Source organism: Anser anser, assembly GCF_964211835.1.
Source record: "Anser anser genome assembly, chromosome: 6".
Classification (NCBI taxonomy): domain Eukaryota; kingdom Metazoa; phylum Chordata; class Aves; order Anseriformes; family Anatidae; genus Anser; species Anser anser.
The window spans coordinates 17,662,207-17,690,113 of NC_139726.1; the positions used below are offsets into that span (position 1 = coordinate 17,662,207).

Below are 27,907 nucleotides of genomic sequence, written 5' to 3' on the forward strand. Positions count from 1 at the left end.
CTGAGAGAAGACACGTTTACTGAAATCTTATACCACTTGTCAAACCTGAGCATTTCTGTGTTGATTATTCTTCCAAATACTAATACTGGCAAAATCAAAGATGCAATCTTTTTGCGAAAATGGCAAACAGATCAGAAGGCTTTTCTAAGCATACAAAGTACATCATTGTTATTTGATGAAGGATATCAACTTTTGTATAAAGCACAGCTGCTGCATTTTATGATAGATTTTGTACTGTTCTTTTCTTCTGAATAGCCATACATATAAATTAGTACAAATTAATATGCAAGGTGATATCACTATGGCATGTTTTGCTCTTCAAGTAATTTCACGGCAGAACTAATGCAAATAGGTTGGCTTCTCAGAAGAAAGCAATGCAAAGAAACTAGTGCATATAGAGCACCCATGTTACAAAGGGTTTGAAGACTTTTTACATTTGCAATTCAGAAGTCTACATCCCTAAAAATGCCTAGTTAACCCATTTTATCTGATTCATTTTGAAGTACATAAAATGTTTAAGACTAGAATTTTTGTTTTCATTGAAAAAGAAAGGAGCAATAAGAGATGAGCTATTACTACTGTACCAAATGCTGGTTCTGTTCTGACTACTGTTTTTAGGGTTGCATATGGAAATTAATTCCCACCAGCATTCCCACCATTATTCCCCCCATCTTATTGAAGTCGGGAACCTTTGCTAAATTACACACCACACTCTTTTCATCTTTTCTTGCTCAGTTGCCGGTTTACATCAGTCACATTACTGTGCTTGTTAATGTTCACCAAATACCTAACAGATAGTCAGAACCTCAACAGTTGTCAAGGAATTTTAGGGCTGAGTAAGATGTTGAGAGGTCATCTAAGCCACTGCACTAGCCAAAGATGGAGCTAACTGTCCTTACGTCATTTCTGATAGCTGCTTGTCTGACTTCTGACAAAGATATCTCCAAGCCATCTATTCCCGTCTTTAGTTATCTTTCTTATTTAAAATGATCTAATAAATGATCTAATCCTAACATCTAATCTGAAGCTTATTACTTCTTGTACTGCCACTCACAAACATAGGAATAGATTTTTCCTTTACTTCCAACAGCAACACTTTGTATATGTGAAGACTATTACCAGCTCTCTTTGCTTTCTTTTTTTTTTTTTTTTTTTTTTCTGGACAAATAACTCCAGATTTTTCTTGTTTTGTTTCTTGGACCTGAGCACCTCACTTCTCTCCTTTAGATTCTGACCGATCACTATATTTCTTCAAGTGCCATATCTACATCTGGACACATTATTTCAGCTGAGGTTTTTCTCCTAATGCTTTCCACTTCTAACTTCAGCTTCTGCTGAGTAGAGCAAAACTACTTCACATCTGGCACGATAGGATTCTGTTTTCATACACCCACATGATGCTTGCCTTTTTCCCAACAGAATGACAATATTGACTAATATTCGGTAATGATCTAAAATAACTGTTTGTAACCAACTGTTTGCTACCTAACCACCCCTTCCTCAGTCTGTATTTCTCCATTTGAATAGTCTTTCACATTACCTTACTTTTGTCCCTATTGAATCACGTGCAATTTTTCTCCAAATTTGTGAAGAACACTTTGGTCTTCAGACAGCTACAAGAACTTCTTCAATCTACAATGTTTTATACAGCCTATTTTTCACATCAAATCCCTATTGACAGTATTGAAGAATAACTTCGGATTTAAAAGATTTTGCAGCTACTTTGTGTTGATAGCCTATATAACAGGAACAACCTGGTCTAGTGGGAGGTGTCCCTGCCCATGGCATGGGGGTTGGAATTAAATGACCTTTAAGGTCTCTTCCAACCCAAACCATTCTGTGATTCTATGATTCTGTGAAGAAATGTTTTGTCAATGCTGTACAGAGAACTTTCAGACATCTGCTTACATTAAGGAATAAGGCACAGAACATTTTTTGTGGATTTTTTTTTCATCCTGAATCGGACAGTGTTCATCTGGCAGGTTTGAATTCTATTCCTGTCCTGAGCAATGAATTGTCATGCTCCTAATTTATTTGTTATACCTGGATTATTACTGAAAAATAATTGTACTTGCTCCATAAGATCAGTTCATTAATGCTATAAAGCAGTTCGGCAGAAAATATTGCAGGAATGGAAAATGCTAAACATTCCACTTCAGAAAGGAATTTAAAATAATAAATACCTGTAAAAATTCCAATTACTTGTGTGTGTGTGTGTGTGTGCATATTTTTGGGGGGAAAAGAATAGCGTTTCTATTTATTACTTAGTCCTCTACAGTGGGGCTAACTGCAGTCTATGCTCCTGTTGCTGAATGCCTTCAGGTGGAATGTAGCTTTTTTCCTGTTCAGGGCAGGTGTTAATACAAAATGCTATTCAATGAGGTACTGTTACCTGCTCTGCTAGTCAAGTAACCAATTTGTGTACAGCTAGATGTCTCATACTGACACTTCAGAAATCCTGAACTGAAAATTGTCTGTGTGCAAGAACCAATCAGAACCAAACAAGACAGAAATGAGGCTTTGTAGTCAGAAGAAAAAGGGAAGCTCTGTCTTGCAAGTCACAAACAGTACCCTGAATTCATCACTCTGTGTTTGTGACGTTTCACTCTAAAGTTTTGTTAATTTGCAGATGTGTCCTACTGAAAGATCATATTTATAAAATCTTCTTTTCTCCTCAAATTTTACTAAGCTCTGACCAGTAAGCAGACAAATTTTGATAGCTCTATCACAATCAGGATGTCTATCCAGATGAAGTCATTACATATGGTAAAAAAAAATCCCACAGTCCTATTTGTAGCATATGGAATGGAAACAAAAGGAAACCAAATATTGGAAGAGTTGACTATATGTTTTAATGTTGCTTTTTTTTAAAAACAAACAAACAAACAAAGACCAGAGCTCTCCCACCACCAACACACACGCACTTTCTCTTGAGTTTCTCTGGGGACCAATTCCATTTCTTGAATGTGCTCTCAACCTGTTCTCATTCTGTCCTGAGTTCTGACCAGCTTCATTTTTCAGCAAGGTGACCAGGTGTGAAAACATATCATCATCTGGGTATAAATGTAAAAATGAAAGTATAAAATATAAAATTCACAGTGTCCACGCTGGCACCTGGTGGTCTTTTGAAGGGTGCACTGTTGGAAGCAGACCAAAAATAAAATGGTACAAATTTTACAACTCTAGGTCCATGTTTGGATCCTGTGTCAAGCCTGGGACGAATTCTAGCTACTCCTCAATGACACTTGATCATCATGTTCACAAATGCCAGCTGTGGGAATAGATGACTTCATTGTTTAGATGACTTCTTCATTGTCATTTCTTTAGACTTTCTAAAAGGCGCTGATCTTGCTGACAGCTGACCAGCAGCACTACAAGTTTCTAACACTGTTCACTGTTTCTCCTTTCTTTTGCTTCAGCGGTGAAATGTGTTATCCTAGCTCTCCAACACACAGCTTCCTATTCCTGGCAGGGAAAGGGGAATCCCACAGTCCTTGCTGGAGACTTTAGCTGCCCTTCTTTTCCACCTCATGCTGACTGAATAGATACAGGAGACCAAGCCTGCAGGGCATCACATGTGCCTCACAGCAACAGAGCTTAAATAAAAAACTGGAGAACTACACTCTGAAGACAAATGGAGGCATATCAGCAGAATAATGTGACCTATGTCCTCATACATGTACCAACCATTAATCTGCCTCTAGATTATATTCCTTGTTATCCATCGTACAACACTACTTTCCTGCTGTGTTTGCAATGTTTACTTTTTCCCTACCCTATGTCACAGAAATTCATGAATTTAAAGCCACAAATGTTACTGGTAAAAATTGCCTTCAGTTTTGCCAATATTTAATATTTAAATCACCCCCCCCCCCCCAAAAAAATATTTGGAAAAACAAATTAATGCATATATGTACCAAAGTATTGTGTCTCTGAAGATTGTCATGTGTAGTATTGCATGCCTGAAATATATAAAAGATTTACAGTAGTTACATGAGGAGTGAGAATAATGTGACCATGTGATATTGCTGTTCCCAATTCTTATTCTGTGGGTTAATTATAGATGGAATTTTCTCTAATTAAGAAGTACTTCTGCCTCCTGCCCCCCCCCAAAAAAAAAAAAAAAAAGGTTACTTAATTGTAATCTTATCTTTTGTCCTGTTCTTTTGTAATGTCCAGATGGGAACAGCCACACAGCAACAAAGCAGTCAAGTCAGGCAGAAAAAAAAAATGAAAGTTCTCAGAATTCTCCAAAAGCAATTGAGTCTGCAGACTCAGTTACTATGTAAACTCTATGCTTCGTAAGTCATTTAAAGACTTAGTACAAGTGGCTTGTGGTTTAATCTTTTAATTCCATTGCTCCGTAAGTTTCCTTGTAGGTTCATTGAGCAAGGAATTCAGACAAAATATTTGAGGCCCTTTCTTCTAAAAGGGGTTGGATATGGAAAAATTTGCAGGACTTTAGGGTCTGAAAGTCTGCAAACTAACCTCCAAATTTACTTGACATAAAAGCCATTATCTTCCAGGGTAATGTTTCAGTGTTTCAGACTTACATCAGATGCTTACCATAGGAGACACTCTATCAGTGAACATCTGTGGAATGTATTCAAGCAGTTGTAGCTAAACATACAAATTTGTGCCACCAGGTCAAAAAGAAAATATGACAAGGAGGAAATCACTTTCACATTTTTGAAGACTCTTGATAGATGTATGCTGAACGTCTTAAAAATATGCACACACACATCCCTTCCTATTCTAATCATGATTTTAACTGAGATAATAAATAAATCCAGAACTGAAGTAAATCTGGTTTAATGTAGTGTAGCCTTCCTTGGCTAATACCTTAAAATTAATAGTATATATATCGAATAAAACATGGTGGATAGGATACGTGGAGAAGAGAGAAACATCTACCATCAGGACTTCTTGTATTTGCTTTAGGTTTGGAGAAGGAATATACAGACAGTAGTCACAGGCAGACCACAGGCTGGCAAGAAGGAACTGGTAATTTCTGCTTTTGATGTGATGTTTAAATATATATGTAGAAGTTAGTATGTTATTTGCTTGAACCTCTCGTTTTAAGGCTGATTTACATACATTTTTCCTTGTAGGTGTATAAACTTGAAAAAATGATTTATAGTATGAACAAACTATAACAGCCATCACAATTTTATAAAAAGCCTTTAATACTGAAAAAATAAGCATTGATATATTTAATACGAAAAGGTACCTTAGCTTGTCCTAAAGCTAAGTCTCAGTGACAAAACAATATAGGCTGAAAAGTCAAAATATGGTATTATTCTAAGATCATGTCTAGTAAAATTTTATATTAATACAAAGTGTTTTAATAAGACATTAAAGTCTTCATTTATATTGATATTAAGATATTTGTATTTTGAAACCTTTTAGTAAATAGAAAACCCACAAGCTCTATAGAATACTATATGGGAACATCATGTATTTTTTTAATCTCTCTTGAGTTTCTTAATTAGCATACCGTAAATGTAACTTAAACAATTTTACAAGCCCAATCTTCTCCTGAATACTTAGGTTGTCTAACACCACTGTTTTCAATGCTGTAGTGAACAATCGTGCACACAAGTCTCAGACACCTTTCCCTAAACACTGAATTAGGAATTTCTCCAGCATCTTTCAGAACTATGTTTTTTAGCAACAAACTAGGAGACTCTCTTTTAGAATTTGACCAACTCTAGCTTTCCAAAGATGTTTTACTCTGTTGTTTTGTTCTGTTTTATACATGCGGCACTCAGCCTCTCCTCAACTGAAAGGAAACATGAGATATAGCTCACCAGACCAAGCACTCCTTTAAAACTGCAGTTCAACAAAAGAAGCAGAAATATTGCAGGGTGATGCCTCTTAAGGGGGTTGTGAGAAACACTGTACAAAACCACAGAGCACCAGCAGAGCCAAAAGGTGCGAGCCAGAAGTTCTACAGTACTATAGGGCATCACAATAATGTTTGTCACTCGCACGTCCCCTTCCCTTTCATACAGATCTTTTGGAAAATGTGCCAATGTATGGAGAGACTTCTTGTGAAAATACGCTTATGTATGGATAATAAATTAAGTAATTTTATATGTTTATATTTATACAAATATGTTCTTGTACATTCTCAGGCAAAATCCCTATCCACCAAGTTAGGCAGGCATTCATAAAAATTAATTTCAAGCCATGATAATAAGACTTATTTTGAAATGAATTCTGAAAACATTTGTTTCTGGCATGGTCACACATTTGTTTTCATGCTGTCATTTTGGGTTTGACATTAAAATCTCACACACAGAGTAAGACTTCAAATAAATTTTGTATTTTTCTTCAGTAACTTTTTTTTTTCTTTTTATGAAACATTCATGTGAAACTGTTTGCTTTCAACAGACTTGTATTTTTCTCCAAGAATTAAAATATTGCCAGAACATTCTTAGCTCTGCTGAGAAGGAAACAAGGTGAGAGGGATAACACCTCTATGTGAAACTTCTGGTTCTCAAAAAACACATACCAAAATACTTCCTTTCTGTTCTGTTTGCTTCTACCGCTGCATTATCACATAAAGACTGAATTCTACCATCTTTTCCCTGGGCTCTGTAAGCTGGGAAGACTGTCTGTGGGACTGTGCGGCATGAACAAGAAAAACTGGCAACTCTCTATAAAGTAAGGACATTATGGGAGATGGGATACTATTACACGGCAACCACAATCCCAGCAGTGCTTTGGGAAATTTAAATGGTATAGTTTTCCCCTGGGGGGAACAAATGTGTGGAGGCTGCTATCAAGGAGAGAATTGTAATTCTCTGACCTTTAAGACTATGCTGACTGAACCAAGCCTGATCACTGTTCAGGTCGTCAGACCTGTACCAGCTGTAATTTAGGCACACTGTAAGTAAGGGAGATGCAAAGGCTGCTGAGTAGGTCCCCAGTGGAAGTACATCCTCAACCGAGCTGTCCCATTTCTGTTGTAGCTGCTAAGTAAGACCACGTCGCTCCAGACACCTAAGATTCATGGATCTGTCATGTAACTAACATAGATATCCTCCAGTTAGAAGAAAAAATTAAAGCACTAAGGAAAGAAAGCGCAAAATATCTGAAAAAAAAAAAAAGTAACAGAGGTAAGCCATTCAAATGAGAAAAGAAAACTATTGTAAAAAATAAAGAACAAATATGAATAGGAAGCTAATCTTGGACTGATGGAGTTCAGGCTAGATTTTTCATTTTTGAAATGTATCCCAGTTTTTCAAAGTCAAATGGCAAGAGTTTCAATCTAAATGCTGTATCTGTGCAAAAATCCAGCCACAAGGAGATTCCACAACAGGTTAATGAGTTCAAGAGGAAAATATTTAAAGAAGAATTGCTGTAATTTCATTGAGCTCTATCTAATAGAATTGTTGCTCTGAGGTTTTTTTTGTGTTGTTTTTTTTTCTCTACAGTATTCTTTAAAAATTACAATGGAGGAATTCAACTTCTGCTCATTCATTTATACATTTTTCACAGTCACTCTTTCTATATTCATATCAAAAGAAATTTACTAATCCAACAACTACAATCTGATACAATTTATGGTATGATCTTACCTGTGCTATCTATGAAACCTTGTAATTTGATGTCACAACTCAGTAGTTTTTGGGAGCTCAGTTTTTTAAAATCTCTCTGTTCTTACTTTGTTTGTGAACATAAGGAATCCAGAGAACCTACTGCTCATTCAAGTCTTCGCAATCCTAGGATAGCGTATTCACATTTTTAGCAGATCTTATCTTTTCCATTCGTGTGACTGGTTTGAGATATTTTTGTGCCCCTGACTTCTGGCCGAGTGGGAAAGTTAAATTTCAGGATGCAGGAAATAGCACTGCTAGTACAGAAGGTCACCAAATATAATCAGCTCTCAGTTACCAGCAGGGGATTATCTGGGCTGTGGATTAGCTGTGCCTCCCGGAAAGGGAACCTGCTACATGATACAGTCACCAAGTCCAGCACAGAGCTGAGCCTTCTTCCCCATCATGGGCATCATGCTCCTGACCCAGCAGGAAATTCAGCACAGAATGTTTTCCAACCAAACTTAATTTTCATATTTTCTTCTCTTAGTTGCACTTTTCTGTTAACTCCACCCTCCACTGCCCTGGGAAATCAAAAACTGAGTGGTTGTAGTACAGCTTTGGGGGCAATCTGACTAACTTCCTGACAACAAAATATCCCTGAAGAGAATCATGAGTCATCATAAGCCTTGTGTACAATATTAGGAAGTCTTTGCAAGCTTTTAGAATCAAAGCTGGGTATAATCCTCAAGTAGGACAAGAACACAGTTATCCATGTCACATTAATTCCACATTCAAAAGTACAGAAATGCTGCTAGGATCACAAGGAGTGTTAATATGGTTATAACCGTCTGTATGCCCCAAAGGTAAATAGCATTTGCATGTGGAGCACTGACACTTTCCTGAGGCATGTTCTTGCTTCTCTGTGCATAATTCTCACCACTTCATTTTTTCTTTTTAACTCGCATCTGATTAAAGATTTCATTTTCCCAAACAATGTGTGAGCAGAACCATAGGTATCACAAAGCAGCATACTGGCAGGGCAGGAACTCACGCAGCGTACAGCCAAAAAAGGAGCTCTGTTGTTTTCCAAGAAAGGAGAAGACTTAGCCACGTTACACTGAAAGTGAGATTTTTCTTGGTATTTATTAATCTTTCATCTTTAAGCGTATATTTAAATGTATCTCCTGGATTTCAGATATTTAACTATTAATGGGAATTTTAGTTAGATTTCTTCTTAATCTACCAAGATGGGGGGAAAGTGTAAGTAATGAAGCCAAAATAGTTTCTCTCATGTGGTTTGAACAATAAGAAACAAAAAAGGGTGTAGTCTTTTATACACCACTAGTACCTAATGCTTATCACTTTTTTAGAGCAAAAACTGATAAAGAATATATAAAACCATATATTTTATGTTTTTTCTTAAACATAGCCGCAGCTCATCCATGAAACTGATACTTTGCATATAAAGTTAAAAGGCAGATTTACAAAATGATGTGGGTTCCAGTTCTTAGATGGACACTAGTGGCATTAATACTGAAAGCAAAATAAAATATCCCTAAAAGTGGAAATGCTACTACAGAGACCACTTCCTTTTTTTTTTTTTAATTTTTTTCTTAATGCTGTAAAGGTTAAATCAGACAGAAACATACTGGTCTAATATCTACTTTGAAGAGCCATAAAATGTTCTTGCAAGTGTAGACAAAGAACAGCTTATACTGTGAACAATACTGAAGGTTCCTGAACAGTCTATGACTTAGATATGAGTGTTTAGACACTACAAGATGGCTAAAAAAGAAAATAAATCAATAAAAGCTGTGTTCTCTGGCTCATGGTGATAAGATTTATTTACAGCCAAAGGAAGAATGATTCTTTAAGAGAGAAGAGGGAACTCATGTTTTTCCTCACACTCTTCAGATCAGTCCAAGCAACTGAATATTGCATAGTCATAAATGAATTAATAAAAACTTTAAAATGCATGTAATTAACTTTTTCAGTTTAACAAGGAGTTTTAACAACAACCATTGGCAGTTTTATAGCTTTTTCTTACTAAAAAGCAGGATGTTTTAGACTAGATATAAGCTCTGATGCATGTCTCTTCCAAAGTACCATTAAGAAAAGGGATTAAAACAAAGCCACTTTGATATTTCTGGTCAGAGATAATTATTATATGCATACAAATATGTATGATACATATTTATAAATATATCCCTAAGATAATGCATAAAATATACATCTAAAATACGAAAATATAAGACAGGTCAAAGTAAGAATTTGATGGTTAGTACATAGGCTCTCTGGCTTCATACAGCAAAACATAACTGCAGGAATTTTGTCTACAATTTTTTGCCTACCAGCTATACTGTCACTAAGAGTACCTCAGAAAGATACTTAAGTACATGCCTATCTTCTACTTCAGAATATACACCAGGAGCTGAGAAGCAGTGTTGATCTTACCAGCTGTGTTCTGAACCTTGTCATGTAAGTACTCAGCAAGTGTCTCACTGAATCAGGGGGTAGGGCAATACTAAAAGATTTATTAAGCAAAATTAAGTTAGCCACAACTGACATTGCAGATTTGTACCAGTGCAAGAGTACAAAATATACCTGTTTTCTAAATAATAACTTTCATGTAAGTAGAATCATGACCTATGTTTGCATTCTATGTTATGCTTTTAAAATACTAGACAGAATATGCTTTCTCATGTCACAGACATAATAAATAAAAAGATGTTCTCTCTTGTTCCAATACCTCAATAATTAAAAGATAAACAAGTAAATCACAGTATCCAAGAAGACTGATTCTTACCTTTGTTTAGTCAAGATTTATTGTTATAAAGTGCCATAAACATCTGTCATATTGTAACTACTAGAAAAGAAAGCAAGCTTGTTTTCAAAAGCCAAAGGTAGAAGTTAGTTCATATTTTCTTTATGTGTTTAGTGTTCACTTTTTGTTGATATTGGTTAGCAGGAGAAAAACAGCAGAGAAAAAGGCTTTAATTTCATGCCAGCAGTGTTTATTTTGCAGCGGGGCTATAAGTTTTGTGAGGACTGAAGGTATAAAAGTAGAGAGGACTCAATGAACTGAAGAATGCAGTAGGAGGGGAGGTAAGACGAGCTGTAAAACTAATTGGTGTCCAACATGTTTTGGACTGCATTTAATTTTCTTGAGGGGAAGAGAGGTCAAGAATGGAATGAAGTCAATGAGAATAGGAATAAGAACGTGGAAAGCAAAATGGCCAGCATTAAAAGGTCAGTGAATATCCCAGGGACAGGAAATGAACTTTAAACAAAAGTATAAGGTAGTATTTCTATCCACGTTTGGGAGTTGTTAAAATTAGTATTAAAAGAAGGAAAGTTAAATAACCAGATGTTTCTTGTATGAAAGCTTGTTTTAGTCTGCTTTCAATTTATTGGAGGCCTTAGCAAGACCAAGATTTTGTGTGCTACGCAATTAGGAAATGAGTATTTCAGCACAGTACTAATGTTATTTAAATATTTTAAAAGACTTCGATATTTTACACTGACTTGCTTCCTGTTACACTTTGATAGTCTTTCTCTTGGAAGAAGTCTCCATCCTGAATTTGAAAGTAAACTTCCCACAAGCTTTAGTACAGAATTTAGCCACAGCAGCCAGCACATCAGTGTATACCTGATAGACGGGGCACTCTGCAGTCTGCCTTAAGAGATACAGTATTTATTATACATGACCTGTAAAGCCATCAGTCCAGTATACCCAAAGAAATACTGTTCCATTCAAAATGTTTTCTGCCAATAAAGTTTTAGATTAAATTGAATCGGGGGGCATTCCCACTCCTGGTTCATTTCTGTGCACACCTGTAACATTTTTTTTCCTACTATATTTAGGTTTTCACCTAAAGACCACTAGTTTTAGAAAATCTTCACTTCACCTAAAATGGGATTTGAGTCAGAGTCTTTGTGCTCTGACCTGGCTGGACAGCAAATATTTTCTGCTCCAGAATATGTATAATTTAAAATATCTACTATTTCTACCACTTGTGCAGCTCCACATTTCTCTTTTCACCCCAGTACAGCAAGCAATTAATAGACACTGAAATCACATGAACTAACTCCATGAAAGCACATTACTCTTAGTGGTAAAAATGGCTGTGTGAGCTGCCAAGAAGTCCAGAAGAGTAAGTCAGCATCCTAGGGCATGAGGGGCAGCCTGTATCTGGTGTCTGAGAAGAAGCTGCGCAGCCAGGAGAGATTGTTTAATGAATAAAGCTCCCTCTGCCATGCTTGTAAAACATAGGATGTCTCCAAAGCAGCCTCACCTGCTGGAATTATCAATTTTCTGAGAATGTTTTGTTGTACAAATATCCAATGTAGAAAATACCAGTCTTTTAAAATCATTTCTAAATTGTTTGCTTTTACTTGGGCAAAATTGGGGAACAAGGTATTAGTTATAAATACATCCCCATTTTCAATTTTGATTTCTTTTCCTTTCAGTGAATATAAAGCTCAGTCCAGTGGGTCTGAAACCTTACAATAACATTGAAAACATAATGCCACACCTCCTACAAAAAGTTAAATGACATTATTCCTAAGAACTGGGTGTTGGGCTTCCGGTATCTATTTCCTACGTAGTGTGAGCTCATGGAGTGACCTCATAGGGTGAGCAGGGTAATTTATTATTTATTATCTTTTCTGTGAGACAGTTTTGGTAATACTTCAAAGGGATGAAGATAACAAGTACCATATCACAAGGACTGTGTGGATTTATGTTTACATTCACATGGTATCTTCCCTCGGAGATTTTCCAGGAATTTTGCGAAAGTATTTCTGTGGAAATTTGGAGAAGCTTTCCATGCAAGGATCAATGGCTTCTATGTATCAGTGATGTCTTGGTGTTGTTTTTTTTTATTATTTAGGAAGAAGCATTTGAATGGGAATACGCCTGTACCAGATTGCATTTTGCAAGATAAAATTGTGGGAAGCTTACCCTTTAGGAAGATCTGAAGTAAATACTTAATGAAAGGGTAGAAGAATATGATATACAGTCAGAAACTGTTGAGGGGAAAAAGAAAAAAAAACACTCTTTGGAAAAATATTCCCTGCATTGAAATTAAGAATAAAATTTTATGTGTATTTATGGGTCTGAGTTAATGCAATGGCATTTGATGTAGTAGAGATACGTTCACTTTTTCTCTCCTCTCCTCTCCCCTCCTTTCTTTCTTTAATTTATTTATTTATTTGAAAGAGATAAAGGCTTGCAAAAGTTCATACAAATTTCATACAAATTGCCAAAATGCAAGTTGTCTTTTCCATGGGACTGCTATAGCTCATGTTTCCTCAAGTCTTTTCTCGAATGTAACTATCTCATCTAAGTGCTTGGACCATTCCTACTGGTATCAAACACCCATATGGCACTGAAAATGAGAGCTGGACAGATCATTCTTCCTAGAACCTTAGTGGGAGGGAAAATGCCTAGATTTTATTTAACTTGTGTGTTCACTTAAGAACGTTACAGATTTTTATTAATCTACTATATTTCAAGGGGGGGAAAAAAGTTAAGTAAGAGAAAGCATTTAAAAAATGAAACAGATACCTCATTACCTAGCATATGCATCTTGCTCAGTGAGGACTAAGGAACCTCAAAGACTAATCTCTCATTAATACGCGAGATGTTCACAGAATGCTTGCCAGAACTGGGAAGTCGAGTTTAGATGGAAACTTGGCATGAGCTTACTGGCTTGTCCCTTTGAGGGGTGGGAAGGAAGGGAAAAGAAAAAATAGTGAATAAAATGCTGTATGCATGCTTGCATGCATGTACATACGAGAAAGACTTTTTAACTTCATTTTCTCATTAAAATAGAGAACAGTGAAACTGTAAAGATTCCATGTGTGTTCTTATAAACTGTGCTTTTCACACATCTTTTGTTAGACACATGGAATGTTAACTGAAAGGGCTTATCTTAAAAATCAGCAGGGTAGCTGGAATGCAATTTTACAAAACCTGGCCATCTTTCAACAAGAGTGGGTGGATTTCAATGCAGCAAATGTTTGTGTATTAAAAAGTATTTGCCATGGTGACAAAGCTTGGAGAAACATCCCATTAGCCACAGACGGGAAGCCGTTGCAGATTGTTCTGATTATCCATGCCCAAAACTTAGTCTGGCTCTGTTTATACGGCATTTCCCGATTAAAAAAAAAAAAAAATTTTAAATTCAACATACCCCTAAAACCTGAGCAAACTGTTTGCACTTACTTACACATGCCTTGTGCTGTATTTTCTGGCTCAGATTCAACACATGATTAGATTCTTACTTTCCTGGAACTTAAAACATGTGCTTACAGCTAAGCATATGCTTAAATGTTCTGCTGCACTGGGACCTAAGAGGATGTTCCTATATTCCCAGTACAGCCAGGAGTCCTTATGAAACAAATCAAAATTTCAGAATAAAAAGACCTCAACAGAGAGATAAGTACGGCAAGTTGATAAGGGTTTGTAGTGAGGGATATTCAAAGGACTGCATGAGGTAGCCTGAGAGAGCACGTGGGCAGACTTCATGTGTGCACACTAGCATCTTATCTGCATGAGTCTGGGACAGCTGCATTGATCATGGTCCCAAGTCTGTGTTAGTAGGAGTTGTAACGTACCATCGGGATTTTGGTATAAAAGCCTGGAGAAAAGTAAGCCATTTAGATACCAGGGCACCTCCACTGACAGACTATTTTTGCAACATAGCGTTATATAGCTTTTCTGTGCTTCCAGCATTTCCACTCCTTCCCCTCCCCCTCCCCCCTCCCCCCAATTTTAAGATCAATAATTTGGGATTTGGTACGTGGAGCAAAGCATCTCACTGAAGAGTTGGGCATCTCCCTTGCTAGAAACAGAAATTTCTCATTTCTGCTCCTCTTGGATTGCAAGACACAGAGCCTGCACATGGTAGGACTGCCACCTGCCATGGTGAAAGAAAAATAAATCACCATGTCAAATGGTACCTTCTGGAAAATGATCAATTCTAGCTATGATTAATTTGTGCTAGTAGAGTGGTCAGAGTTGCCCTGTAAAGTGCATGTGGGATCATTGGAGACGAGAGAGAAAAAAATTACAGGTCAAAACCAATCTGGAATACATAAAAGTGCCCAAGCCAGATGTGAACTCTACAGGTAGGATACCTCTGGCTCATATGTAATAGTCAGAGATGGATTAAAACATTCCAAACGAAGTGTGAAAACTTAACAGTAAAATGACTTTAAATAAAATAGAAAATGCATGAAGTCAAGTCTCTTGAAATACCACACAATGGACGTTTTTTACATCATATAGGCAGAGTCTCTTCTGCTAATATTTCTACAGGGATTAAATTAAATAATAGACTTAACTAGTTGAAAGAGTATGTGCCACCTTTTTTATTCCTTTTGGAACACAGACCCAGAGGCATAATGCGGGAAGCTTAAAATGGATCCATTTTACTCCTATTTTCAGCAACAACATTTGTAGGCAAATGATCTTTTACGTGCTGGAATGAATGAGTATGTTATAAAACTAAGTATCCTACAGAACTCTGCTTTGAAGTTATACTTGGCTGCCCAAGGTAGATGACAGACAGTGTCAGGAAAAGGGATAAAAAAGCCTAAAGGTCATAGTAAGGTCAAAACAAATAGGTCACAGCAAATTAATCCTTATCATCTGACCAGCATGGAGCAAACAAGGGCAGCGTTCAAGCTCAAATCTGCTAAAATTTAATGGAAAGGTATAAAACAATTAGTCACGATACCGACTTCTTTCTCCTCTTCAGGTGCTTGAGATACAAGTTCCCCCCTTGAATTAAATATATACATATATCATTTTAAAATATTCTACCTATTTATGTATCCAGAAAGTATTGTTTGGTTGGGTTTTTTTTGTTGTCACAGATAAGCTCAGTCGGTCATTTCCAACTCCAGTGCAAGTCTGGTCTGAATAAGAAAAACAGAATAATTGCAGATGTTTTGTTTTTGAATGTTCATTTCTGTAGAAATTATTATTTATTTTCAAAATTTGTGTCAAAACTGTGCCATGCTAAAAATCAAATCAATAACGTCACAGTTAACTTTGACCATTAACAAGAAAAAAAAATGAAAGCCAAATGATCAAAAATATAGAAATCAAACTCTTCAGAATTTCTTCAGGAAGCTTATAACATTATCCATCATACAAAGTAAGTAGAGCTATCATTTTTTAATCAAAATGCACAGTAAATTCTTTATGTAGTTTTGAATAAATCTAATAGGATGTTCTATCAGAATAGTAGCACACCTAGATATTGCTTTGTAGACTTGCATGTCTACCTCTCCCTGCTTTTGTCAATGGTCTTGGCTGTACAAAGGTAAGACAATGCATCTCCTAGACTCTAAGTAATATTCTTTAGAGTCACAATAAAGGAAATATTATTTTAAAAAATACTTTTTGTGTCTATTCAATGAGCTTAAGCTACCTAAAACTGAAAATGTGAGTGAACAGGGCTACAAAGCTTTCTGGAATCAGAGGGAATGGTCCTTAGAGCCCTCCTTTCTGATCATACCCCCCACTAGGGCTCTCTCTGATCCTCTTTTCTCATCATGCCCACTGGCTGTGGGGAAAAGAGAACAGCATTTTTTCCCCCTCTTCTAGGCCTGTGGAAGGCAGGAGAGAAAAAAGTCTACATCAGCTGTCACAGAATAACATCTCTGGGTAAAGCAGCTCATAGCTCCTATAGGAGAGCCCTCCTATGCCAGAGCTTGCTCTGCTCTGCTGCACATCACCACCCCCTGCCCTGCTCTTTTCCTGGGATGTGCAGTAGCACTGCGCACACAGCCTCCTGCCACCTGCCCCTGCACCTCCTCTCATTTTGTTATTCCTCCCTTTCAAGCAGCCCACTCAGTTTGTGGACAACAATTCTCAACCCTTGTCTTATCTGTGGTGTATCTATGTCTTAGGAATGTGGCAGTGGCAGGCCTACATCTCTTTACACATCTTGTAGTGTCTACTTAACAGAATCTAATACTGATAATCCCTTCTATGCTGAACAAGTACAAAATGAAGTTCTTATTAGCCATAAAATTATTCATTATTACTAAAGCTGTCATTAAGATTACTCAGAAGTGATTACCTGATGATTTCTTAAGACATGCTAAAGGCTGGAGGAACAAGTCTGGAAGTTCTGACGCCTAGAAGATTTTGCAGGCTTTCACACTGGCTTCTACCATGCCCTACCATAACCCAGTGCAAAGCCCTGAACAAGGCTAAAGTTCATTTGGGACCAGTGAAAAGGGAATAAAGCATCCCAGGTTGTTTAACTGAGATGGAGAGAAGGAGTAAACAGAATAGTAAGCACATACAGCTTATATTCTGAAGAAAAAGACAAATAAAAGTATGACAAAAATGCACGACTGAAGAAGGACATTTAAAAAAAGGGATTCACACAGTAAGTATGTCAGTCACCAATCTGATCATTTCCTTCTATGCTATAACTCCTCCTCCCCAATATCAAAGAAAGTTGTATCCAGAACTGCAGAATAAAATGACTGTTTTTCATTAATGTACCTCCTAAAGCTAAAGCTATCTCATAAAAGAATAGTGTTCACACTATTTGTGTTGCACGTTCCTGTAATACAAATTATCGGCTGAAGTCTACAGCAAAGCTCCCACTGACTGAAGAGGGAGCAGACTAGGTTAAACTTTTAAGTAAATGTGATGGCATAATACCTTTTGGGAAAAAAAAAAAAAAAAGCCTAACTCCCCAAAAATGAAAATGCAATCAAAACAGAAATACCACTTAAAGATTATAGCATTCCATAGTGATATTAGAACTTAATTTGTTTTCTGAAAAGGACTTTATATTTATCATGTCTCTGTGATATTTTATATCTGCCAAAATAAAACTGAGCATAAGAGGCTGCATACCGGGAAGTGATAACTTGTGGTGTCACATTTCAGTATATAGAGTCTTAAATATTTATGTGCAAAAGTCATTTAGCTATAAGACTGTTTCCTGTTTTAAACCAGATGCTATTGCATAAGCTAAAAATATTTAAGAAAAGATCTACAATGATAAAGGATTTCATTTGTAAATGTGCTCGTACACAGTGCCAAAAAACAATCCTGTGGACTTTGAAAAAAGAATTAGCTAGTCTGTGTGTGCCTCAGTCTGGATGTATGACTAATTTCTGTGCATTTGTACAGTGGCATGAGAGCTTTCAATATGAAGAATGATTTGCATTTACAAGAGAGAGATTTCTCTGAAAATCAGGTATTCGTACTTCCATTTTTTTTTTTAAACTGTAATCAAAAAGGAAAGAAGAATGAGAAGCAGCAACACATTTAATCATAGCTTAGAACATTCCTTGCAACTCTCAGCTTGTGGCAGGTGCTACAGTAAAGGAAAAAAAAAAAAAAGAGTTAATCATGACGATAAAATGGGGAAATTTTTAGAAAACTGGAGCTTGCTACATGATATTAAATTGGAGCAGGTTAAAGTTCCACCTGGAAAACATAGGTCTCATTTCAAACTAACAGAATTTAGTCTTAACAATCATTTAGAACTGTGCAAAATCTGTCACCAAACAGAACTAAAACCAAAGTGTTTTCAGCCTTCTGTATTTCAGCATGTCTGGGACAAGTACATCCTAAAATCAAAACAAGAATGAGGCAGGGCACAGAAGACATCTTAGAACCCAAGTAAAGTATCTACATGAAATAAAAGCCATCACATTTCATATTTCTGTACATACATTCTGATGATATTTCTGTTTTTAACTATAATTAACTGCAATGAGCGTAAAGAGAAGCAACAAGCTGCAATGTGGCAATATGACAATATGACATTGAGGCATCTCTTGGATCAACACTTTCACTTAACTTAGAAGCTATCCTTTTTTAGTAAGCACAGATATTTGACCCTTACAGCTTCCTATTCTACACATTCTGCAGCCAGTTCAGGAACTGTGCATTTTCAACAGGAACAGAAACTCCACGTACGCTCCTCTACACGTGCCATCCCTACAGCCACAGGCAGTAAACCCCTCTGCACATTGTTACTGGGAGAAAACACCATGCTTGCTTGCCCTTGTTGGTACACAAGGTTTCCTCAGCCTGCTGCTGCCGTCCACCTCACCAGCATGTCCCAAAGCCCTGCTCAGGCACCTGCAGCCCTGGGTGACCTGTGCCAGAGGAACGCTCTCCTCACACGCGACCTAGCCAGCCACTCAGCAGCAGGAGCGAAGCATGAGCACAGCTCGGTTTGCCCCCACTGTATTTGTAATGTTTCCTGAAATTAGCCAATTGTAATTACAATAATACATTTTGTACGTGCTGTGTGCATTGGTCAGCTGTCAGCAGAAGCACTTCCCAAACATTTCCTGTCACTGCCATACCCTTCCAGCTGACTTGCTGTAACCAAGCAGGCTTGCATTGAGCCAACAGCATTGGAAGCAGCCAGCACGAGTGTAGTCTCACCCCCTGTATTGGTTCCTTCAAAAGTTTCCTCTGAAAAGTTAGATCAGAGCAAGTTCTTCACATAATTTCATGTAGAAACTCTGCACTGCAGGCAGCTGTGGTCATCCTGTGTTTGCAGAGAATCCCAGAATGGCAGGTTTGTTATCAACTCAACTGTTCAGAGCTCCCTAAGTCAAGTGACCTTTGTGTCCCCAGTCTCCTGCAACAAGTAATATCTCCATACCACAAGTATCTCTGAACAACTCACTAAAAGTCTATCCTGCTGTATAAACAACTCCTCTGAAAGCAGGAGCAATTAATGCAAAGGATTAGTGGCTTTTTCCTTCTTTAGACCGAAGCAGTGTAAGACCCGCCTCAAAAAAGGGTGCTGACAACTAAAAGGACTTCTGCACACAGTTGTCTATGTTGCCAAGCTCTCCTCCAAATCAATTTTTAAGGTTGCCCCACTTGGCAGAGTCCTGAGAAAACCCCAGAAATCCTAAAGGCAAACATGCAGAGTTTCAGCACCACTGAACCTCTTTGGAGGTGGGGGGCTGCCTTGGTTTGTTGGTTTTTTTTCTTCCCTTTTTTTCCCCACTGCATTTAGGGCATGCAATATGTGACACTCAGCAACCTGAAACCTTGCAAGCAATTTGAATAGCATGTGCCTGCCAAGATACAGTACAGTGTAGTGTTTATAGATGTCATATAAATATGATTTATATATTTAAACCAATAGAAGCCTCCATACATGGGCAAGCCTTAATAAGTTTTCTCTCCTGACATTGGTCCTTCTAAATGCTTACTTAACATTACAGGAAGAAGACCTTCTATGTTTAGCACTTACAGAATATAGTACATAGGGCATGTAAAAGGCTCGCGTCCAACAGAAGTGCAGGAAAGCTTTAGGAGCTTTTATTCAACTCCTTTACTATTTCACTGCCTACAAACACTGAAGCAGCAGAAGGTCCTATACACTCCAAAAGCCGAAGTAGCAGCTCACATATTTCATTTTAAAGCATTTTGAGACAGTATTCTGAGGCAGCATTTTTACTTTTTAAAATGTTTTCATTATACACAGTGTGTAGAAGCCTCAAGAGATGACATTATCCCCTCATATTATACAACGAACAAATGCTTTCAATCAAAATAGGCAACAGTAATTTTCTCCTAAAATCAAAAAATATTATTCCCCTTCACAAATAGGAGAGCAGAGCATGGAGAGATTCAGTCAGCTGTCCAAAATCACTGAGGAAATCTAAAGGCTCCCGAAGCCCGATTTCAAGTCTGAGCAAAGTGTTTTAGTAACAATGACATCTTCTCGTTTTAAAGTTGCGTCTTTTCAAACTGAGCACTCCATAACAATCAAGAAAAGGCCTGGTCAGTAGCAGATGTGGGAGAAAGGAAAAAGGGATTACAGAGAGCAGCAGCACAAACATTTGCTTTACTCAGAGCAGATGGTTAGGAGTTTAGAAAGATTTTTCAATTCTATGGCCATAATGAAGGTCATAAAACAGTAAAACAGTACAGCTTTTCTTGAAATTTCTGAGTTAGAATGTATTTGCCTCACTTGGTCTATATTGTATACTGTAATCTTGTAGGCAATAAGTCATTCATAGTAAGCATACTGTCACTTACAAAAATGGACAGCACAGAACTTTTCTAAGAAGTTATTAAAAATAATGCAAATAATCATATCCAGGGGTGAGAAAATAATGTGAAAAGCTCACACACCAGTTATGTTTTTGTTTATAGAATATTTCCAAGTTAAGAAATTCTTAGTGAAAATAAATCATATCGATATTTAAGAGGTGGTGCTTCAGTACATACTACTCCATGCTTTTTCACATATAAGCAGAATTTAGCGACCGCTCACCACAACATAACTCCGTCCTGCACTTAAACAAATTCCTCAGTATTGAGCCTGCTTCTGCAGAACTGGTATTGAATCACGCAAATATTTAAACAGCCACTAAAGACAGTTACAAAGTACTATTTAGAGGCAGTGCTTCTATTTTATTGTTTCATAGCACTAAAGAAACAGGGAAGAACACATTTATGCAGCATCCTTCAGTTTGATGCCATCTATGTTGTCTGTGCTTATTCTTGCAAGTGAGGAAAGGTTTAAGGAGTAAACTCTACAATTTTACAAGTTGTAGTAAAATAACTAAATGAAGAATTTTATTTTTCAGTCTTTTATTCAGGCAAACGTCTATTAAATGCACTTTTTGTGTATAACAATAGCAGCAGACTGTCTATACTTTTCTTCTATGCACATATCCATTTACAGTATTAAAAAGAACTAATGCAAAATGGAATAACATAATGACGAGATTAAACATTTTGAGAAAAGATTGTGCATTTTAGTCTTTATGCCAACTGTTCTCAACATATGCATTTGACAACTCATCATAAAATGGTAGATTGATTTCAGTTTAAATTATACTCTTTTTTTGTACATTTGAGATTTAAATCTGGACCTGTGTCAGCTCATATTTCAGTAAACTGTGAGCATTGTTTTCATTTGTGAAGATCTGGGAAAAGGGAATGTAAAAAAGGGGAAAATAAATTGATAATCTGACTGCACTCACATGAAGATATTTTTAAGTATAACATAAATGACTAAAGTGAACCTGACAATGTTTATATTTGACTGAAGAACAAAAGAAAATAGGAAGACTGTAGCGTTAGGAAATTTTAAATGTATGTCAGAACATTGCTTGAAACCCATGAAAGATCCAAAAGATTTGATCTGTGAAGGGAAAAGAAAGGAAAAGTCAAAGGCCATTATGGACAGTTAAGATTTTAAAAATTAAAACAGAATAAAAACACTGAGAGAAAGAAGTGAGAATGACTGACTGATTAAAATAAACAGTAAGTTTATATTAGTTTTTAATTGCTTCCAGACAAATACCCTACAGTACATCCTTTAGAGTAATCACAGCTTTTGGAAAACAACATTATACCACTTGTTCTTTGTATCACGTAGTGAGAATTCCAACTGAAGTGAATTAAGAAAAATATCAGTAAATCAAAGTGTGCCAAGTATTGTAGAGTTGACCTCCAATACAAAAACAAAACAAAACAAAGATGTTTTAAAGTTGTGATCATATAGAGCATAAAAGATTATGTGAACACAGGTCAATCTACAATACTTCTGAATACCACAAATCTTGTCTACTTTGTAGCACCTGGAACAGCAGTGTAAGGGCTCTGCTTACATCCATGCATCTTTCTAGGTGGAGAACTGCAAGCATGCTATACCCAGAATTGCTGGACAGACTTGCAGGGAGAAATAAGCATATAGGGTGCAAGAGGAAATCCCTAGGAGAATGTTTTAAAGAAGTAACCCTAAGCTACAATAGCATTTTTCTTGAAATTATATGCTTACATACCATGACATTCTTCAAGAGAGTCGTGACAAATTTACCAGCTGAAGAAAAAGTTTTCTGTGCTATTCAGAGATAATTGCAGGTTTGGCACCCAATGCCAATGTATAAGGCCTTAATTTAGTAAGAATGACTTACACAGGTGAATTTCACTCAATACTGCATTCGGGATTTAATATGTAGGGTTAGTGTGTCCCTTTAGGTATGCTATTGAATATACAATATTTGTGAAGGGAATAGGAAAAGGTGTTTCATGACCTTTTTTTAGACATGGTTTGTTCCAGGGACAGAAATACTACCTGCTTGAATTCAGTAAACACAGAAAGCAAACATCTGCTGTGGATATGAATTTCAGTCTTGCTCCCTTTCCCCTTCTGTCTCCATTTGCTCTGGAAAGTTTCTTCTCCATTTATACAGAGGTGCTGAGGTTTGTTTTGCTTATGAACATGAGCTAAACTTTTAGAGCCATTACAGGAGCTGACATGGACTTTAAGAACACTCCATTACATATTATTTTTTTAACTGAAATATCTCTATTTTCCTTTAGATCATTCATTATTTCTAAACAGAATGATTTTTTTTTTATTTGCATATTTGACAAGTGAGAATCTTAGGTATTACAGGTAGAAGGCTCAGAAGATTTTGGTCACCATCTTTACAAATAGAGACCTGAAATTCTTAATGGTAGGGCAACCTTTCGAAACATCAGTCATTGGAAGAGGTCAGGCCTGAGTACTATATTTTATAAAGCCATAAGTCTTAACATTCTCCAGGCATTTCCTGAGAATCACAGAATCGTCTAGGTTGGAAGAGACCTCCAAGATCGCCTAGTCCAACCTCTGACCTAACACTAACAAGTCCTCCACTAAACCATATCACTAAGTTCAACATCTAAACGTCTCTCGAAGACCTCCAGGGATGGTGACTCAACCACTTCCCTGGGCAGCCCATTCCAATGCCTATCAACCCTTTCGGTAAAGAAGTTTTTCCTAATATCCAACCTAAACCTCCCCTGGCGCAACTTCAGCCCATTCCCCCTCGTCCTGTCACCTGGCACGTGGGAGAATAGACCAACCCCCACCTCGCTATAGCCTCCTTTAGTGTACCTATAGAGAGCAATAAGGTCGCCTCTGAGCCTCCTCTTCTCCAGGCTGAACCTGCTCCAGCTCCCTCAGCCGTTCCTCGTAAGACTTGTTCTCCAGACCCCTCACCAGCTTCGCTGCCCTTCTCTGGACTCGCTCGAGCACCTCCATGTCCTTCTTGTAGCGAGAGGCCCAAAACTGAACACGGTACTCGAAGTGTGGCCTCACCAGAGCCAAGTACAGGGGGACAATCACTTCCCTAGACCTGCTGGCCACACTGCTTCTTATGCAAGCCAGGATGCTGTTGGCCTTCTTGGCCACCTGGGCACACTGCTGGCTCATATTCAGCCGACTATCAACCAGTACTCCCAGGTCCTTCTCCGCCAGGCAGCTTTCCAACCACTCATCTCCCAGCCTGTAGCTCTGCTTGGGGTTGTTGCAGCCCAGGTGCAGGACCCGGCACTTGGCCTTGTTGAACTTCATGCAGTTGGCCTCAGCCCAAGAAGAATAGTGCTTTGATGAAATTTGGCTATTCGTGGTAAATTAAACTGCAGTACCACATCTGCTAGTGCTGTGTGCCATGAAAATATGGTCTCTCCCAGTCTACACTAACAATGCTATAAACTGTGTTTTTTTCTGACCTTTTCTCAGTGGAGAGTGCACAACCTATGTCACTGTGGTTTGAATTGTCTCTGGGGCTTTCCAAGTCCATTCTGGTTGGCACCCAGAAACTTAAGAATTTTCAGCCCCTGGTTTCAGGCACTTACAATGAAAGCAAGTTGAATGTGCTTAATTACTCTTTGTCATGCTTTCAATAAGTAATGTAGAAATGGGAACATCAGTTTGATCTGGCAAAGAAGACAGTTTGGCCCCATGGAGGACAATGAACACTTGGAGCCCGTGGGACTTTGCTCTGAACACTTGTAACAATTGCTTATTGATCCATATATTGAGGCAGAGAACTCTACAAGGAACCGACTCGGAAGCTTTAGCTTCCTGAACCCACCTCGAATGCAAGTTTCTGTGCAGTCTCAATTTCCACACAGCTAGCCCCCAGTCAGATATAAAAAGCAATCAATCAGCATCACACAATCAGAACTTGCACTTTGCAGTGATAATCCTTACAGAGACGTTTCTGTCGCACTGTTAGTTCGGCACATCTAGGTTGCTTCCATTCCACAACTTAATCAGTTTACCTTGTAAAATTTTTGGGGCTGTGGTCACAGTAGAAGTGTGTGAGACTAACTAGTCCAATTGTAACTAGTCAAACTGAGTGCTTTAAAATATTTTTAAAGTGATGCTTTTCAGAAGTGCCTGAATTCCAAGGGTCATATAGATATGAAAACCTTCTGTTGAGATGAAAGAGTGGCACTTTATTCAGCATTTAATTGTTGTTGTTCTTTCTCAAAATCAAACAGTATTTGGACACTTTTCAAAACACAATATAGCCAATTATGTCTATTTCATGCTCACTGAATTCAATGAATAGATTACTACTAACTTCAACAGAAGTTTTTTCCAGGCTTTTCATGACCATTACTCACAGATTTTGAGAGAAAACTGGCCAAAGTATTTTTAAACTTGCAGGACAAATAACACATGTTTTAATACAAGAACAAATTAATTATAAAAGAAATGGATTACAGAAGACCACAAAATAATAGGTCTGTTAAAGCAACTTTGTGAGAACCTGTATATATCCTTTAACTACTTTAGAGTAAACTGAATTTTTATCCACTTAAGCTTTCATGGTCTGTCCTTCAGAAAGTTACTCTATTTGGCTTTTCTCAGATGCAATCAGAACTGTTCTGTGTTTCCCTAATTACAAACACATTTCTTTCTCCATGCAATATCCCTAAGTATGCAGCAACCATCCTCTTGCCAAAGCTTTCTGGCATTTTCATTCCAGTTAGAATCCAAATCTACATTTTTCTGTGAGAAAAGCTGTAGGAAAGACTGTAAACAGGATAATTATGTAGCAATACAGTTTTAAATGCAAGTTTTACTTGCACATTGTATTGAATGTATGTTTTTTACTTCCAAATGAGTTGTAGAGATGCAATGCTATTGTTCCTAAAGCACTTTTTTTTCATTAAAGTAAGCAGCAAGAATTCTGTAAGAGATTTTAAACAGAAGGTATAAGGAAGATAAATATAAAGATGTACAGCTTGTCACAAAAGTTCCTCACAATCGTTTTAATGGTCTAAAATATGTACTCTGTGTCAACTTTGTGTGGCCTCCTTTATGTCACCCTGTGGAATAGCTCTGGAAAGGAACCAACCAACCAACAAACCATAAAGAATGTAGCCTCATTTTCTGTGTCCTTTATTGATGCCGGAAGCACCTCTTGTTAGGAGCTTATTTTGGAGTTTTAGAAAATATTCATAAACATAGTTTCAAGAGGTGAGTTAAGTCAGAGCTCAATCAATAACTGTCACTGATTTTTTTTTTTATATTTGGAATGAAAACCTCCGGTTTTCTGCTAGAACAAAAAAGATATGTTTTTCCATAAATTTCCGGGGAGAGTTTTGTAATCCTTAAGAAAACTCAAATGGAAATCGGTGGAAAAGTATTTGGAAGCTTCCACACTTTCCTGTTCTTATGGAAATTATTAAAATATTTGTTGATAGGTAGGGAAGAAGTCTTGATCATTACATCAGCCATTGCCCTTGGAATAACAATTACCAAAAACTGGCTGTATTCACCCATGTATCATTTCATTCACCTGCCTGTTAATTATAGACATTGAAACAAGTGAGTTTACTTGTCTGTTCCACTTGAGAGAGAAAAATACAGTAAAACAGTTGAATGTACTTTGTTCAGAGGTGTAAACCAACTTATTAAAAATGTTAGCTGAAATTTTGAAATAATACTTTTTCAAAAAATTTAGACTGTTGACTAAACTTGACATGTCAAATAAGAACATTTACTTTCAACAGCAAAATTTAAGACAGGGTTGTAGCCTTTCCTAATTCTCAGTGAAGAACACCTGCAAAGTGATTTTTGATGAAAAATTGTGAACAAAGTAGTTCTTTCTTATAGCTCATGCAATGGAAACTTAGGTATTTTTGAGCAAAATTAGTCTTGCTCCCAGCTGTTCTAATGCCTCGCCAAACCTCCTTCGATTTGTGCTACTACCCACTAATAAACATCCTCCTCTTGTTTTGGGTAAATGGCCTCTGCTTTTGAAGTGAAATTGTCTGAATTACATTCCCACCCCAAGCATTAAGTAGCTGGAAGCTCTGGTGTATAACCTAATGATAAACAGTATGTTAGTGGATAGCTTATGTGTTAACTAATAACCCAATGACTCTTGAAGGATTGAATTAATGCACCCTTCTTTCAATTAAAGCATTTCTCAGGAGTGATGATCAGTTAGTTTACTTGTCCCTAAACAAGCCATGATTATAGCCAAACGTATCCATTTCTTCTTCTAGTACATTCAGTTTTGCATACAGATTAAGTATTTGTATTTTGTCAGAGAAGTACTCACAGGGCTATCTCTCATGCTACCCAGCTTAATTGCTTATCTACACATTTATAGCATTAAAATCAATTTAGGTATTTATGTATTCTTATTAAATTAGGCAAATTGTTCATATCAGCATTAGCAGAAGTAGTATTATGTTAGCAAGTAGCAGAAAACTTACTAGTAAGTGACTGTATTCATATATAATTTAAACAGCATTCATTCACATTTCTATTAATTGCAGATGTTGACTAAGAGAACTTACATTTCTTGATCTCTTCCAGCTGAAGGAAGATAAACAAAACTTCTGAAAGAAAAATAAATAAATAAATAAAAATCTTGGTTTGCCTTAACCCAGGACAAGTGTCGAAATATTGTAGGTAGAGATACAGTTTTACATACAAAACTATGCTGGAAAAGGTTTGGAATCATTGTCATCTCTCCAATGCATGTATAAATGTTACAAAGATATTTTTCAAATTTTATTCAAGCTATTCTGTTCATATATTCCTGCCAACAAATCCCCAGAGAGAGAGACATACAAATGAGGATCTGGCTATATAGGCACAGCTGCTGCCCATAGATAGCCATGAGAGCAGGCTTTTAAAGACAAACCCAGAACACAACAATGTCCTGATCCTCTTGCACCAGTTAAATTCTTCCTCCCCACTTTTCCATAAATACAAGAATTCCTGTGTCACTGATAATTGGTGGGCAATTGGAGGGAAAGAATCAAGTGGGAACATAACCTGAACACAAAATAAACCATCAAAGGACATATCCCTACACAGGTGAAATGTAAAAATATCAATGGTTTGCATACTGTTTCTACAACAGAAACAGAACAGCGTGCTTTGCATGCCTCACATTATATAAAATAGAATAAAATACTTAGTGTAAGTATTTTGCATTTAAAATGCTGTAGCTAATATGCAAAGATTGCAAAGCAGTTTACAGAGCTTCTCCATATTTCCTGTCATCAATTAGGTATCTGCAGA

General features: G+C 37.1%; 1 protein-coding gene across 5 annotated transcripts in view; it reads right to left on the minus strand.

The window, feature by feature from the left end:
- Nucleotides 1-27,362, minus strand: part of RBMS1 (RNA binding motif single stranded interacting protein 1) — a 239,500-nt gene extending 212,138 nt beyond the window's left edge. For all 5 annotated transcript variants that reach the window (XM_083840873.1, XM_083840874.1, XM_083840865.1 and 2 more), the window contains exons 1-2: nucleotides 27,312-27,362; nucleotides 27,175-27,216 (exon numbers count right to left, since the gene is read on the minus strand). In XM_083840873.1, coding sequence (XP_083696999.1) covers nucleotides 27,175-27,216; nucleotides 27,312-27,347 — 78 coding nt within the window. In that variant the 5' untranslated portion in view covers nucleotides 27,348-27,362. The remainder of the gene's footprint in view (nucleotides 1-27,174; nucleotides 27,217-27,311) is intronic.
- Nucleotides 27,363-27,907: the final 545 nt, after the last annotated feature.